Source organism: Orbicella faveolata, unplaced genomic scaffold, assembly GCF_042242905.1.
Source record: "Orbicella faveolata isolate gen_17 unplaced genomic scaffold, um_ofav_v1 contig_13, whole genome shotgun sequence".
NCBI lineage: Eukaryota > Metazoa > Cnidaria > Anthozoa > Scleractinia > Merulinidae > Orbicella > Orbicella faveolata.
In genome coordinates this window covers 20,274,764-20,291,815 of record NW_028301540.1, presented here as the reverse complement: position 1 = coordinate 20,291,815, position 17,052 = coordinate 20,274,764, and the positions used below count along the sequence as shown (strand labels likewise).

Here is a 17,052-nt window from a genome sequence, read left to right as displayed (position 1 = left end):
CAGGTAGGTACCCAACAACAACAGCTCTGTAACCGACACAATGAACATGTAAACAGCTTCAGGTTAAAATTAATTTATACGGAAACACTTTTAATGCATTCTTTCGTACTTTACACAGAACAATATAAATTTTGCTTTACAACCATGATAGGACCGAGAATTTGGGTAAACACCGTTTACTGAGTGGAAAGATTTGCGCACCGTTCAGACTCTGCCGACTCAGGAAATCATGGCCTTTTACTCTCAATATTCAAGGTAGCAATCACAAACGACTGTTATGAACTTTTAGGCCCATCTCCTGAAATAAAAAGAAAAAATAAACAAACAAACAAACAAAAGAAGATCTACAGCTAATAATGTGACTCTGAACAACGAATAAAATAGGCAGACAATCTTATACAGGCTAAACGTATTGCTTCAATTCACCACCATTTGAGAGGACAAAGAAACATATCACACGTGAGTTTAGAATACACCAAGATCTACCTGCCGTCAACTTTAGTTTCAACCTAAGGTTGTTCTTACTGGATGAACTTAGAAATTAAAAAGTCGACTTTAGCACCCATTTGATTTTGCTGTCGGACACTCACAGGAAGGTATTATAGTCACTTTGGTATGGAGCAAAGAGAATTTCAAGAAAAGCTGGAAACTTCAAATGGACAGCTAGGTTGCTTAAGATGATGTCTCAATTTTAGCAGCATATAGGAGGACCAATGAAGGGAAAATTTACCTTTATAAGCATATTCCAAGGCACTTGCTATGGCTGTCATATCTGCCTCTATAACTCTTGACCAATTTTCAACATCTCCTAGTTCCTATGATAGATATAAGGAGATTTTCTTGAACTCTCAAACAGGTTCCACAGCGTGATTGTTATGCCGCAAAATGTGACAACTAACGCAAAATGTAACATTGACGCAAAATATAACAACTTTTGACGCAGAATGTAACTATTTCTTTAACTCGAATTGTAACTACTTTTTAACGCAAAATGTAACAACTTATATAAAGAGGAAAATTCATATATATTAGGGTTCTTCTCAAGCTTAACAAGCTCTGTCAGTCAAATTACAAAAATCTACTGGTTACATGACCAGTTCTTAGTTTTCTCTGGTTGAATTGAAAAGTTACGTTGCTTTAAAAGAATTGTTGGTGTTTGGCATAGGGACGGACAGCAACTTAATATGTTCTAACGTTAGACAAACAACAACAAAATACACAACATGTTGGAAGTCACGAATAACACCTGTCAGTCACAGCTGAAGACGTTAGAAGTCACATGACCTACGAAAATTGCTTGTCCACTACCTTTGCGCATAGTTAATAGAGAGGAATGGTTATGAACGCCGACAAATTTCTCTGTTGCATGTTTTTGTTCTCTTTTTTTTTGCCTTGACCGAGCACAAAACACAATAGCTGTTTACTCCGCACTGAGGAACTAACCAATAGAAACGTTTTGGTTACGTAATTCATGCATAGTGTATGTGCCCAAAACAAAAGATTGTGCACGGTCGTGGACCTTCCAACATAAACCTTGCCATCTTTGTTTGCACCTAGGATGTTTGCCGGGCTTCATAACCAATTCCCTCTAAGAGCTATGCTTTGCCCAAAAAAGTGGTCACCTACCGGAGGTGGTAGCTTACGAGAAGTGGTCGCTAGGAAAGAGTTGACTGTATTAGATAAAATCATTTGGTTTCGAAAGGTTTAGAGCGCATAGAATTTAGAGTGTAAAGCGGTAGAACAACTCCGTTACCCCTGTTAAAAGGTTAATTCAGTTTAATTTATGACTTGACACTTTTAGCTTTTTAGCGAGACTTAACTTAAACAGTCACTCTGTGTGTGTGTTTTTCTTTTTCATGATGTGAAAAGCAACAGTACATTGTAAGTAAAAGCAAGTGTAAGTAAGAAGTGAAAGTCGTTTAAGTAACCATTCTACAGGTACCGGCAGAGATAAAATTTTCGAAAGTGCTCCTTTATGTATGTAATGTTAGTGGCAAGGAAGACCACATTTATGTCATTACCACCTAATCTGACAAGCGCATCAGCTTATCTTGTCCTCTCGCAATTCTGAAAACTTGGGAATATTGCGACCCTTCACTTTACCTCTATTAGCATCGATAGTAACACAAACAGCAGTTTATTAAGTTAATTTTAGGAATCCGAAAAAACCATACTTCATAAGGTTTAGATCATCAACGGATAATAGCTAAGGCTGTGCTGAAGTTTGTTGTGACCAAGTTTAGCCATCCGCACACAGTGAATATATAGAAATGCAACTTAAGCTCTGTCAGTAATAATTTATCGAAAAGGTTGTGACATTTTGGGTTGTTACAATTCGCGTTAAAGAATTGTTACATTAAGCGTCAAAAGTTGTAACAATTCGAGTTAATGTTACAGTTTGCGTCAAAAGTTGTTACATTTTGCGGCGTAACAGTAACAGTGATGTTGAAGGCTTATCACGAAGTATTTCAGGAAATATTCATACATTTAGTTCTTGGTTTATTTATATTTATTTTATAGTTAGTTAACGTATCTTTTCATAAATTGATTGATTGATTGACTGTCTGACTGCCGGCCTGTCTGACCAACCAAATGACTGACTGAGTGACATACAGAGTGACTGATTGAATTCACCTGAATTTCAACAACTTTTGACGCAAAATGTAACAATTTCTTTAACTCAAATTTTCACAACTTTTAAACGCAAAATGTAACAGCTTCTTAAACGCGAAATGTGATTCAGCAAAATGTAACAATTATGGTCTTAATATATAAAGAAGGAAATTAAGGCATATCAACCTTCTTGTCAAGATTAACGCCTCCTGTCAGTCAAATTATACAAACTAACTGGTCAAATGACCAATTCAAAATGTACTCTTGTTGAATTGAAAAGTTACGTTTTTTAAAAGAATTGTGATACAAGTGTCTGTCCGTCCATGTTCTTGATACCTTGTAACGATAAACAAAAAACAACTCGACATGTCCGAAGGCAGTTACTAACACCTGTCAGTCACAGTTGGAGACGTTAGAAGTCACATGACTTTAGAAAATTTCTTATATTCAACTTCATTCATAAGATTGACCAGTAATAAATAATCTATCGAAAAGGTTGCCACATTTTGTTGTCAAATTTTGCGTTACATTCTGCGTTAAATAGTTGTTACATTTTGCATCCAAAGTTGTTTCAATTAAAGTTAAAGCTGCATTTTGCATCAAAAATTGTTTCATTTAGCGGTGCAACAATGAGAAATGAAACTTTCAAAACTTCTTCTATGCTTTAATTAACAATTAAACTACAAGTCCGCGAATCTGTTTTCTATTTAACAATTAGATTGTGCGTTCGTGATTTCTATCCCCTGATAGTTAAAATAGCAGTCATTCATTTCCAATTTTAAGCCCTGGATCAGCTTGCCAAAAGCAGGATTAAGATGATTTCAAGCTGTGCATAAAATAAATATGCTTCTGTCAAGACACAACAAAAGTGCCTGTTTCCATGTTACATAAAGTTATGCCTTTTGTCTTAAATTAAAAACACTTTGAAATGAAAAAAGAAAAACCTTAGTTAACCGTTTATCTCTGATTAGTATTAACTGGCTGAAGAAAAAAAAAACAGAAGAAATAAAATTTACCTTTAATGCTTTATTGAATGCCTCTAACATCTGTAGCCACTGTACTGTTTGCTTAGAAAACCGTGCTGAGGATGAAAAAAAAGAAGCAAAAACACTTCAAAAACACACACAAAAAAAGTTTGAAATTTAAGTTTTTTTTGAAAAATTCCCTTGTATTTCTAAATAAAATAAATCAGATCAGCCATCTCAACTAACAACTGCAATTAGTTTTGCTAAATTTAGTTGAAGTACCTAAATAGTATGCCTTCAGAAGTGTTTTCATCTGAAGCATTTGAGTACCAATAGGCGATGTTCTACAACAATCAATCACTTCATCAAGACTGATGTTCCAACACTGCCTAGTGTCACTCACTGTAATGCAAAAGCTTGCATCACTGTGAAAGTCTTAATAGCTGTAGCAAAAAATAATGATTTAACTTGTGAAAAATTAGTTTTACTAGTAAAATGACAGTTGTCTCTAGCTACTAGACAACTAAAGTAGAATCTTAGTCTCAAAGGTGCAAAAAAAAAGTCAAACAAATGTCACAATAAAGATATATATTAATTGCTTTTAGAAAATAGAGTACATATTCATGACACAAATAAATTGGTCTACAACCACACAACAAAAGAATTAGGTCAATATCCTAACATCATGTCCTTGGGAACAATCATCCTACACTTTATACTACTGCAGAATGACAGATTTTTTTAAGTGCTACTATTATCAAATTTTTACCCCTTTATTTTTTAGGTTAATCACATAGAATTCTACGAAAGAATAAAGATACCGTTTACCATTTACGAATATCTGCATTGATTCTGGAGATATTGAAGTTTGAAAAATGAGTAAAATATGCAAATGAGATGACTGATGATGTCATACACTCAACCAAATATTACATCAAGTATATAAATAGCGCTATCTTGGTCAATTTGCAGCAGAAACCAATGAAACTTGGTAGGCTAATAGTTCCAAATGCAACACACCTACAGCCATAACAATTTCTGTTCCCATGGCAACCCACTCTTTTCCAGTCCCCTCTAGCCTGATTTCAATATGTTAGTGATTTTAAGCTTGAAAAACAGTAAACAAGGCCATGAACTCAACCTAACGTATTTATATGCTTGCTGGATGATGCGGGTGAGGCACCTTGGCAAATATCAATACAGAACGCTAAATGTGGTCAGAAAAGCCTTTAATATTGTGGAGGTCTGGAACCCAGTATGTTGCCATGGTAACAAAAATTGTTAAGCTCATATTGCTGAGCACCTCTAGTAGAATCTTACGGAAAAAAATTAAACATTTCTGATACAAATTGACTGAGACATCCTTGTTTATCATATTTGATCAAAATTCGGTCAAGTATATGATGTCATCATTTGGCCAATTTGCATATTTTAAAAACTTGAATATCTTTGGAACGATAAGATATATTTGAAAACAGTAAGCAGCATTTTCACTCTTGTACAGACTACTTCTTTATGTCTTAAAATGGCTCAGTTGAATGAGCACTTTAAAGTAATATGTCACAACAAAAAACAAACAAGTGAGGATTATGTTAAAAAAGTAAACATAATTTATAAACTGTCAGCAAAACTGTACGTGTAGTACCTGCATGAGCCTGTAGCTGCTTGGCTTCTGTTTCTAATTTCCGCTGATTAATATAGGCTTGCTCTACACTAAGGAAAGAACAACAAAACATGAAGATTTTCTCCTGGCAAGTTGATTCCAAAGGAAAAAAAAATACACAAATTATGTAGTAAGAAAAGTAACAGCTCGAAATCAAAGAGCATTACTGTCTTGTTACACTAACATGACGGATAAATAATAACAATAATAATAATAATAATAACAATAACAATAACAATAACAATAACGATAACAATAACAATAACAATAACTATAACAATAACAATAATAATAATTATAATAATAATAACAACAATAACATACTGGTAATAATTGACAAATAAAGAAGCCTCGAATGTGCTCTGTTCTTTTGTAAAGCACGCAGGAAGCGGTAGAGCACAAAAGAAGTGTAGGGGAAACACGAGACATAGTCAAGTGTTTCTCCCTAATTCTTGAGTGCTCTACCTCTTCCTAAGTGCTTTACAACAAAACAGAGCACAGTTGAGGCTTCTTTATTTGTTTTATGATAAGAATCCATTAATTTCCCCTGCACATTCAGCAATTTTTAAAACCAAACTTTATTTTCCAAAAGAGAAAAAGTGGTGTCAGCAAGCATCTGTTCTCTGATTAAGCATGCTAAAATAAGCCAATCACAATCCTTGTTTGAATTGTTCAAATAATTTGATTGGATAACGAGACAACAGGTGCCAATCACAAACTGGACTTCAGCCATGGACCTTTCAGTTTCAAGTTGCTTTTGAGAGAAGAATGATCCCTTCAAAGTTTGCATTTTACATGTAATTTATTTCAAATTTAAGGATCTATAAGTTTCTGGGCCAGAGGAAGCCAGCTGCATTACAGCTCATGAAATGTGTACTTTTCCAATTGAAACTAAAAAACAAAGCTTGCATATGAAAATCCAAAACACTTAGCTGTATTTGAAAGGAGCTACAGTTATTTATGGCTTAAAGCAAGATTGCCCGCACTGCCGTCAAAGTTGGAAAGACTAAACTGCTCCCACTGCTCCTACTCCAAGTACAGGAGAGATTATCAGAGCAAGCTTTCAACTGATCACTCACAGGGTGAACATAGTAAATGTTGAGGTTCACTTTGCCAAGATGAGTGGAGATCGCTATTTAGCGAATGAGCATTACTACACTCCATGTAAGTGTTGTTTGAGCATTTTTACAAAAACTAAAGCTTGTCATCATAAACAGAGACAGCTCCAGTGGTGTTTTCTGTTGTTTTACTTCCAAAGTATGATTTCTGCCTTCGTAACAAATACAATGTTTGTTTTGAAGCATTCGCTAGGTTGAGAATTTGTTTATTTCACTATGTGACCTTACCGTTTTGTCAAAACTTGTTATTTTAGTACAGTTTTAACACTTCTGTTGCTAACAATGGCCTCTAGGTAGCTATGTTTACCACAGACAAATAGCTCATTTCCACTGCATTTCTCTGAGTCACAGGGGACGTTTAATCTGGGTCAAATTTGTCAAAATTCCGAAGCAAAAATTTGAAATTCAGCTCGCTGTGCATCTGTTGAACTCTGATAAAGCACACTGTTTCAACCAATTGCCGGTATTCATGTGATGTCAGCGTTTTCCAAAATTAAAAAGTACCAATCGTTCTGAAGTTTTAGTTTCATCAGATATAACACCCTCTAAGAACTTGACATCTTACAACGCTTATGCTCGATAGGGTTCCTCATTTTGTTATAGAGGACTTTTGAATTTCCAAGTTTATGCATTGTGTGACATTAAAATGGTGGCCTGAGAAGGCTCTCTGGGGTGGTCAAAAGAGGAGTTATCACTCAAGGTTTTGCTGACTGAACAGTTCTTGCACTAGAAGAATTATTACTTTCAATATATTGGAACTCTAGGGTAGTAATTTTTCCGTTCAATAGCAAAACTCAATAACAGATGTTTCTGTTACTTTTCAGCTGCCATGTTGGTGCCCCTCGGAAGGGCACCAACATGGTGTTTCCATACATCACTCTATAAATTTGGGTGAAACACAATAACATGCAAATTAAAACCCGCACGGATCCTAGATCTTGACAAAGTTTTTTAAATATCAATCATCCATTATATCCCAGATTCGTGACTTAATAATATACAAGCAACAATTTCTGCAGTCTGATAGGCCGAGAACATGTCAATTAATCCCAAATCTGTGATCAGTGCAATTTCACCGGTGCAAAAGAGTGACATTGAGTGCAAAACAATGAAATTAAAAATGATTGACAGCTCCGACAAAATTGAGCTAGGACAAACAAAATGGCGGACAAAAATGAGACGAAGATTAAAACTCTTTACCTAAATTTCAATACAAAGACTTCATAACAAAGCAAAATTCAAAGCTCAGCAAAAATTAACAAACTAGTTATCACTAAGTGTGTCAGATAAGAGATATACACAAAATCTGCAAGGAGAAAAATATAAGTTTAACTTGAGTTGAATGCCGGAGCCGATCACAACGGCATGACACAATCCCAGTTGAAAAAGTCAATTTTAAAATTCCGTCAGTACTACGAAGCAAAACGCGAAGAAGGACCCAACAAAACGTCCTAAGAACCTACCATGCCTTAATTTTGAAGATGAAAGGTGCAACCATTCTACTTTTGCGAAAGAACAAAGCTAAGAGATTAGGTAAGATAGTTCGCAAACAAAACGGGACAAATGCAAATCTAACCTGTACAATGTCCAGTGAAGAAGTTAAAGCCAGGAAGCAACCAGATGAAGTAAATAAATGTCCTCCAGTGCTAAGAAAATCCGTTTCTTGGCAGATTTTAACTTCGTTTCTTGGCATTTTGGTTGAAGCAACTTGTGCTGGGTTGAAGAGTTTCTTCTCGGTGAAGATAAACTTGAACACGGCACAGAGTTTTTCAAACACTCGAAAAACAGTTGTAAAGAAGCCCGCATCAAAACTGCAGGGAGATTTTCTTTTGCTTTCGGGTCAAGTTCTTCAATTCAACTGGGAAAACAGACTGCTTTTCACAGTTAAAAGAAACTGCTCAGTTTTCATACATGACTTGGAGAGGGTGAATGAATTTTTACGCTTGAATTCACGTGTCATATTTTCATCCAATAAAGTTGAAGTAGCTTGCCCCTTCATTTGTCACAGAAAATACTGAAGCGTGACAGTAATCAAATGATTTTTCTCATGCAATTTGGAACAAATAAGCACTCATAAATTTTTCAAAGACTACAAATTGCACTCGCCCTACGGGTTCGTGCAATTTTTTGTAATTTACTTGTGCTTATTTATTCCAAATTACACTCGAAATCATTTGATTACCTATACTAATTTATTGAATGGTTACTATTTTTATTTTTGATAGTGTAACAGTGTTAAGGCAGACAGTATCTGATGGGTATACGCTGTATGTTGGGACAAATGTTGTAATCGAACGTTGTGACGCTAGCGGTGATTCCCTGAATCATCATTTACACTTTGCACTGGTATGAAGTCAAAGTTGTCCAAAGCAGGACATAATTAAGATATATTTGGTATTGAGATGACACTGGGACTGGCACCACAATATAGAATTTAAGTAAACAAGATGTTCATGGAATATTTCAACACGGCAAATTAAAGGCTCATGTGTATACCAAGAAAATAGAAGTGAGTTGAGTGATATTCCCTGATATACCACAAGAAAGCCTTGCCTAACTAGTATGCAGACTCTGTTATTGATCAGAAATGAGTGACACTGGCTGGCTAATGGTCATGCCTTAGACAAAAATAACTAATTAATTCTTGACAACTAGTTCCTAACGCAATTTACTTTGCAATCACACTGTACCATAAATTAATAATTACATATTAATTATACAGAGTTCAAAATTTGAAAATGAAACCTTTTAAGAGTGGAACCAAAACTGGATATTTATTCTGTATTATTGTAGCTTGGTGATCTACATGCAAGAATTGGGAAATAGAGTTACCTCACTTACCCAGTGTTCAGAGTGTCCATAAGTTTGTATGTCAGCCTTGAAGATGCTATCACAGCTTCTCGTCTCAAATGTTCTACATGATCGTACAAGATATGAAAAATTTTAATATGTCACAGTAATGCAATCTGTGGTCAGAAATTCTTTCAACAAACTCATTTCTTATCTCAATGAATGTTTCATTCTTTTCACTTCAAAAATTATGTTTCTCTTCAGTAATAAGCTAGAGTAAAAGGAATTTAATACATGTCAAAGTTAAATTCAAATTGCTTTCTTACGATGTATGGCAAAAAAGATTGAAACTTAATGACATGTGCCCCAGCGTACTCGATTAAACCAAATGAAACAAACAAACAAACAAAAATCAAACTCCATCAAAGTCCAATCATTTTTTGGGTCTTATGCATTTCATGCATACAGACCCCTAAGTCAGCAGCATATCGTGATTGTCAGTCAGTCAGTCAGTCAGTCAGCCTGTCAGTCAGTCACTTTGAGGACAAGATGACACGTGACAGATCTCCAGGAGTATAAATGCATGAAAATTGGCAGACTTCTTCTACAAAGAATGTGCATCTCAAAAATGTAAACATCTTTCATGATGCTCGCACAAAATTAAAGTTATAGGAGTTTTAAAAATGCGATGGCAAATCAGCGCATTTATAACGAAAAATGGAGTTTTGCTTTGTTGGCTTTATTGTTTGAATTTAAGACAGAGTGAGAACACTGTGAGCACACAAACTGTTTTAACTTTTTTAATTCACTATTTGGTGATATGTGTTTTGGTTAAAGAATTATCAATACAAATGTTACGTCACTTGGCATACCTCACTTTACTGTCCATTTTGTGCCTATCATGCCCATTCCTATCGTTCCTTACGTCACTCTCACCCTTCCATCCATCATGCCTTATCATTCCTATTGTGCCTTATCGTTCATATTGTGCACCTTATCGTTCCCAAGTATTGTCCATAACACGGTGGTGTTTAGACATTGTTCCCGACATGTAAGCCTATGGATGACCACATTTTGTTGTGCCTTGCATGTCCTTCCCGTTTGGAGATGGTCGTCCCATTTTGGTTTATTAAATACTTAGCACATAATTCGGCTGGATTTGTTTGTATTATTTCGCAGCTAGAGTCTGCGTTTTCCCATTGAGCGAGCTGGAAAGATGCGCTATTTATATCCCAACATTGAGGTGAAGGAGAGGAAGGTTCATTTGTTTCATTTGCCTCCTCACTTTCTGGTCTGATCTGTTTCTCCTTGGATACATGTAAGAGTTGAAGTAGTTATAAATAATCAACTTGTATTAAGTCAAACAAAAGTGAAATGTGTTTTGTAGAACAAGTGGTACCATGTGAGATGTCAGGGACACAAAATAAATAAACAAGAAAAAGCAGCTAGAGTTCAGTCATCAGAAAAAGGTAAGCTTATATAAAATTATCTTAAATACAGCCAAATAAGCCTTCAAGATATTAAAGTAATTTGAAGATCCCATAATTAACATGAAATAAGTAATTATCTTCTGAGTAAAATTTTAGTCTTATTTGTTGCGTGACTTTCTAAAAAACAGCTACTCCTGTTTTGGCTCAAACTGACATTTAATCCATCTGTGGAGCTTGTGGCCTAGCATGTGACAGAAAATCTTCCCACCTCAAATGAATAATTTGTCCACCTTGCTCTTCGCAGGGCTTGAAATTAACAAAATCCTTAAGTCGCCATTTGGCAACTAAGTGGTAAAAAATAGTCACTAAATAAATGTACATTTTTAGTTGCAAAATGAAATAGAAGAGACACAATCCATAGACATACATGACATACTCAAGGGTTTGCAATGCATTATAGTGCGATTTTGAACAGGGGTAGCCACTTTGAAGTTTTCAAGGAGAGAGAGTCGTTTACTTTAGTGTGCCTTAGAATAATCAAACATGGCGATCCAGTTGGCGATCAAAGAATCATGGGTTTGTTTTATTATCTCTATTCGAATAAATTGTGTCTTTCATCCAAAAGTAATGTTCTTTTTCCTTTGAGATTACTGCTAGCCCTTTTAATTTGTGTCAGTCAAGGCAAAACCTAGCGACTACTCTCATTTTTTCTAGTCGCAAATAGTGGTAAGTAAAGTTAAGTTGCAAGTACGACTGTATTGGTCGCAATTTCGAGCCCTGCTCTGTGTACGAAGAAATAAGGTCACGGTTTGTTAAAAGAGCAGACTTAATTACTATAATCGTAGTTCAGCTTATATCAAGAAGCATGAAAAAATTACTTACAGCTACTAACATGTGATGTGCAAACATGTCTGTGTTTTTGATGCCAACTTAGTGCCTTCTTCTTTTCGATATCAATGGACACTGGTGTTCCTTCCTTTTTTCTGCATTATGTTTGGGACTTTTATTGCATCTCACGGACCAACATTCTTGTAATGATAATTTGTATTTGACAAGCATGGTGTGAGCACAAAAAAATGCCTGATTGCGGGCTAATTGAAGCACAACTCAAAACAAGCAATGGCAGGACGCAAATCTTGGAGTTGCTAAAGGGCACGATACGCGTGCTTCAGGGAACGATAGGAACGATTATGAAGGCACAAAAATGGGCACGATTGCAACGATTTGTGGGCAAGATTGGAACAATTTTTATGGCACTGCCTTTGAAGGCACAATGGCCATGATTACCGTGTTTGTTATGCCAGAAGTGCAGATTTTCGACCATATTTTGAAATACTCTTAGCTCCTACTATTCACTTGTTAGCTTGATTGTTTTCTAATATACAAAATAAAATAAAATCACCATATGGGTGAACATTTTGAGGGAGATTGTAAGATTTTTCCGTTTTTCTACTCAGTAAATTGGAATCAAAGACAACCACTTGGGTCAAAAATTGAGCAGTAGGCAACACCATGCACAAGGCCACTTTTCTTAAACAGGGTCGTGGTTTAACCCAGTGGACATCTCTCCACCCAAAGTATCTGCCTCCTGGGGAAGGGGGCTTGTGGTAGAGTCTGGCTTGTCAGCTGAGCAGATATAAACATCCATGGTCAGCAACAAATGTCAAGACTACAAGACACTGCTAAAGAATACACCGGCTACACTTCAAAATACCCGGCCACTTATTTAAATCTCATTGAATTATAAGTGGTTAAATGATGTGTTACGCTTCGTTCTGCAAAAAAAAAACTTAATAGCTGGCCCCAGGGGAAACAGTGAGTTTTATTTCCCTGAGACCGTCAAGGATTAAGGGAAAACAAAACTCACTGTGTCAACATTAGTAGCTTTAGTTTACAACACAAGGGATTTTTGAGAACCAGAGAAAAAATTAAACTTGTTGGAATACCTTGTTTTTGGCGATGAGCCGCTTGCTCCGTCTGGTGTTCTTTAAAAGCACGAGAGAGCATCTTCCTTACCGATATTCTCCGATGCACAAGTTAAGTAATTGCGTTCTACCATTCTATCAGAAGTTTTGATTGGTTCACGTTCCATCTTCACGAAAGCGCGTGAAAGTGAGGTCAGGCCGGATCACAGGCCGCCCATGCTCACAATGCGAGGAGTTATTGCTGCGGAGCGAGCGTAGCGAGCGAGCAGCAACATAATCAGGATTTAAGAAGAATATATAGAAGGGGTACGAATTCTCGAATTCATCACTTTTTACCAGAATGCATTGCAGTTAACCAGACTGCACTGCGCCACTTTCACTGGAGTGCATTGCGCCACGAACAACACGAGGATGTCATACTCGTCGAGCCGTCGTCCTTTTTCGCGTGGATTCCACTCAGAAAGTTTGCTCTGATTTACCTGTAAAGCGATGTGAAGCAGATCGTGCTTGACTTTCACAACTCTTGCTATGCAGCATGCGAAAGTTTGTAAATCTGGACATCTTAATCTTAGTATGTCATTTCTTAGCAGTCTCGCCTCCTTCGCCGAATTCTTAAATGAAGAGAAATCGTCGTTACTAAAGCCTGTAGAATAATTAAAACAAACGAAAACCGTGGAACACGCTGATTTCATAAATGCTGCAATCTATTCCTTTTCATGGAAACATGAATTTAAGCTAAAGCTTGAGCATTTTCACACATCGCGGTGGACACGTTCTCGACACAGTCTGTGTGTTCTTCTGTCGAGTTCTAGAGATAATTAATGCGTGCCAGTACAGAATTTATAAGTTAGGCCCAGTTCAGACGCCGAACTTTTCATGAGCCGAACTTAATTCGAATTTGGACCGACCCAAATTATCAAAAGCACACCTGTTGATTCAGACGTCGAACTTAATTCGCCGAACTTTATTTAGTTTAAACCAAAACACATCGAAATATCAGCGATTTTCAGGCAAAGTAAAAACTGCTTGTAAAATACGTTATAATAAGTTATGCATTAGGTTCGGCTCATGAAAAGTTCGACGTCTGAATCAAAGCCGTTCCAAAGCCGAAATTCCCGGCTGAGCTAGGCGGGAAGAACGGCTGGGCCGTTCCAAATTCAAATAGCCGTTCTTAACTGATTCAGACGCCGAACTTTTCATGTACTTAATTCAATATATTTGGTTCGGCTCATGAAAAGTTCGGCGTCTGAACTGGGCCTTACATTTCTGCTCCTACAATTTCCACATCTTTCGATTTTCGCGATCTGGTAAAGGGGAGGCTGATGTGTATCGTTTTATGTCCAAACATACTTCAGATCACAATGTGCTTTTTTGTCTCGATCCTTTGTCACACCTCGCCATCGATGCGTCATCATGCATGAAGTTCATGCATACAACGACAGATTTTAAGTGACACCACGATTTGACACTACTTTGAGAAAGTAGAAAGACTACTCTTTCTTAGTAGAGTAAAACCAAAACGCGATAACTCGCTTAAAAGGCTTCGGATCGAGCTGAGAAGCGAGATGTCAATAGAAAATACAACAAGGCATTGAGGTAAGCCATTTTTATCGCAAAAATACCAAAATTTCAGCTATAATGTCGATTACCGTTTTTCCCCATACGAACCTGTATAAATTCAAAAAGTTGTAACACAACACCACCATATGCTGCAAGGAGAAGGTCACGTTTTGCGTAACCAAACTCGGCCGTTATGTAATAGTAGACGTCGGCGGTAACTGTGTCACGTTTCGCGCGCTGAACGTTCCCATAAAGATTTTTAAATCTTTATGCGAACTCCTCGCATTGTGAGCTTGGGCCGCCTGTGGCCGGATACAACCCTTTTGAAACGTCTTCGGTAGCCTGCAGGACAGGCGGATTAGCCGTTTCTAACGCGATACACATGCGCGCGCGCGAAGCGCGAGACCGAGCGCACGTGTATCGCAGGCTACGTCTTCGGGGGACTGAGGAGAGCTGCGAGTTCATGAGCTCTCATTCCGCCGTGCCCGCGTGATAAGCGTAAGGGAGACCGCGTAAAAAATTAACGTGAAAAAATGTGTGCGCGAAATAAATCATTTTTTCCTCGAGGTTTCACTTTCGCGTTCGACAGACTAAGAAAAAGTGGGACCCCGGCGGAGAGGGACTACTCGTAGTCTCGAGTTGAAACGACATTGGAATTGGCGAAACCCCGGGGGATACTTCCTATAATGTCCCGGAAAGGGGTGCCTTTTTTCGGGCTTCGGGTAGATAACAAGGTAGGGATTTCAGACAGTGAAGTATATCGATGAAAGGGTAGGGAAATCTGAAAAATAAGTCCAACGTGAACATGAACTGAATATAAAATACTTGTTTTTCTGGTTAACACCTCTTCTGGTTATGCTTGATGTTCACTTTTCTCCATTCCAAGGAAGAAAATGGATACAGTGCTCTAAGTAGGTACGTGAAAGGATATCTTTTTTCAATAAAAAGGTATACAAAAGGGGTAAGGGCTGTCCCTAAAAAGAATAGATGCTCAAATTTTTAAAGAGGTGCTCAAAATTTCTCACAAAAGTTGCTCGAAAATCTTCACGTTACCTTTCATGTTTTCTTCGAGAAGTTTTTAATCAGAGACACCACCAAAGAACCTTTTTTCACCGGTCCTTGACTACCGAGCATTCGAAGGCCTGCCGAAACGAGTTGCAACCTTTTTAACTTGGAAAATATTTATATTTTCCAAGTTGTAGTGGTAGGACGAATTCACTCTATCACTCCTGTAGGCGATAGGCAGCGCCCTCTAAATCTTAAACCAGCCTAGAAAACGAGGGCTAGTAGACTAATTTTTTAGTAGGGCTGATGTCTCGGAACTAAAAAAATTCGTCACGGTTGGATTTATACCTACACTTTAGACCGGAAATCTAGAAGATCTTTTTTTATTTATGTGACTGCAGTTTTCTAATATTACTGAAATAGGGACTTGAAACAAACAAATCTGAGCTGATCTAACCTGTGAAGGTGTTCGGTTTTTTTTTCTTGTCATTATGTTATTTAATTATTTTATTTTACCATATGGTTTTGATCGCACAAATGCAACAATTATCTTTAAAAACACAGCAACGCTTTTGATGTTTGAAACATCGAAACATGTTCCGAAAACTGAAAAGCGTTGACTTGTTGTGTTTTTAAAGATTAATTTTACCATATGCTTATCTTTAATTTACACAGTCAATTAGTTTTACGTATTTCTGATATTACGAAAATATCCTACATAAAAACACGTCTCAATGTAAAGTCTTCATTGTACCTGAAGAAGGCTGGTTTGGCCAGCCGAAAAATAGTACGCCTTTAAAAAAAATCATCCTACGTTGTGTCGGTTTCTACTTTTATATTTTTATTTTTGGCAGCGTTTTGTGTAAGTCGTGTCACGTGTTTACAAATTACGGTGGAATCCCGATTTTTCGAACCCTCATTTTTTCGAACCTTCCGATAACTCGAACCAAAAGTCGTTCCCTCTCCTCAATCCGCAGTCTTACCCTCGATCTCTTAGTCTCCTCCGCAGCCGTTTTTGGGATGTCACGCAACGTTGCCCCCAAAAAACGGCTGCAAAGGAGACTACCGATCTCTCGAACCTTCCGATTTTTCGAACCAATTTTCGTTTCCCTTGGAGGTTCGAAAAATCGGGATTGTACTGTAGTTTGATCTCCATGGGGCTGACTAACAATAACAAGGTTCATAATTTTGAAAATAAAGCTATCAACGTTTGTTGGATGAATCAGTTAAGTAAATGGAAGAAGAAATATCAGAATAGAACGTTTTCATTGTCACGCAATAAAAAATAAAATCATAAACCGTTCAGTGGATAAGGTCAAGAAATTGTGATATTACAGAAGATAAATAAAGAAGGCAGTTCTCCAAGTTTAAGGCGTGTGCGTTGCCCCAAAGTTGAGATATTCGTCGAAATTTTCCACTCAAATTTACAAAGCCTAGTATGGAGCCGCCATTGGTACACCAATATGGCGGCCGGAAAATAGTGTTAACGTCTGGAACTTACTTTGGTTATCTCTGACAATGATTATCTGCACTGAACAAATAAACATTTAACTAAGTACTTTTCCAAATACGTCTTAAGGTAATTCCCCTGAAATAATCCCCTGTTCAAACTTTGTCCACTGAGAACTTTAATTATAAAATAAAAAGGAGGAGTGTGCCCATGTTCGTTAAGCAGTTGAAAATGTCCCATTTCGGCATCATTTAATGCTTTATATTACAAGAACGCATTCCAAGTTATTGTAAAATCTTTGTGAGCCCAGACTCATGAAAACACGCCTCAAACTACAGTCAATACTTGTGTCGGACACAAATAAACTTTTTAAGTTTGATTTTAGCAGACAGCTGAATCCTTGTTAAAATATTGGAACCAAATTGCTTGCCACGGCTGTCAAACTGCAAAATAGAAAAGACCACAGAGCAGGTGCTATTTTCCCTATTTCGTCAATTTTCAGCAATAGAAATCAGATCAGTCTTTTCTCACGC

At 37.0% G+C, this 17,052-nt stretch overlaps 1 protein-coding gene across 1 annotated transcript; it reads right to left on the bottom strand.

Moving 5' to 3' along the window:
- Nucleotides 1-57: 57 nt before the first annotated feature.
- LOC110054314 (biogenesis of lysosome-related organelles complex 1 subunit 1-like) lies at nucleotides 58-12,659 on the bottom strand. The gene is made up of 6 exons (XM_020760699.2): nucleotides 12,526-12,659; nucleotides 9,201-9,273; nucleotides 5,224-5,291; nucleotides 3,630-3,694; nucleotides 731-815; nucleotides 58-298 (listed from the first exon to the last, which is right to left on the bottom strand). Exons 1-6 carry the CDS (start codon nucleotides 12,584-12,586, stop codon nucleotides 276-278), a joined length of 375 nt encoding a protein of 124 aa, XP_020616358.1. The 5' UTR covers nucleotides 12,587-12,659; the 3' UTR covers nucleotides 58-275.
- Between the last annotated feature and the right edge of the window lie 4,393 nt (nucleotides 12,660-17,052).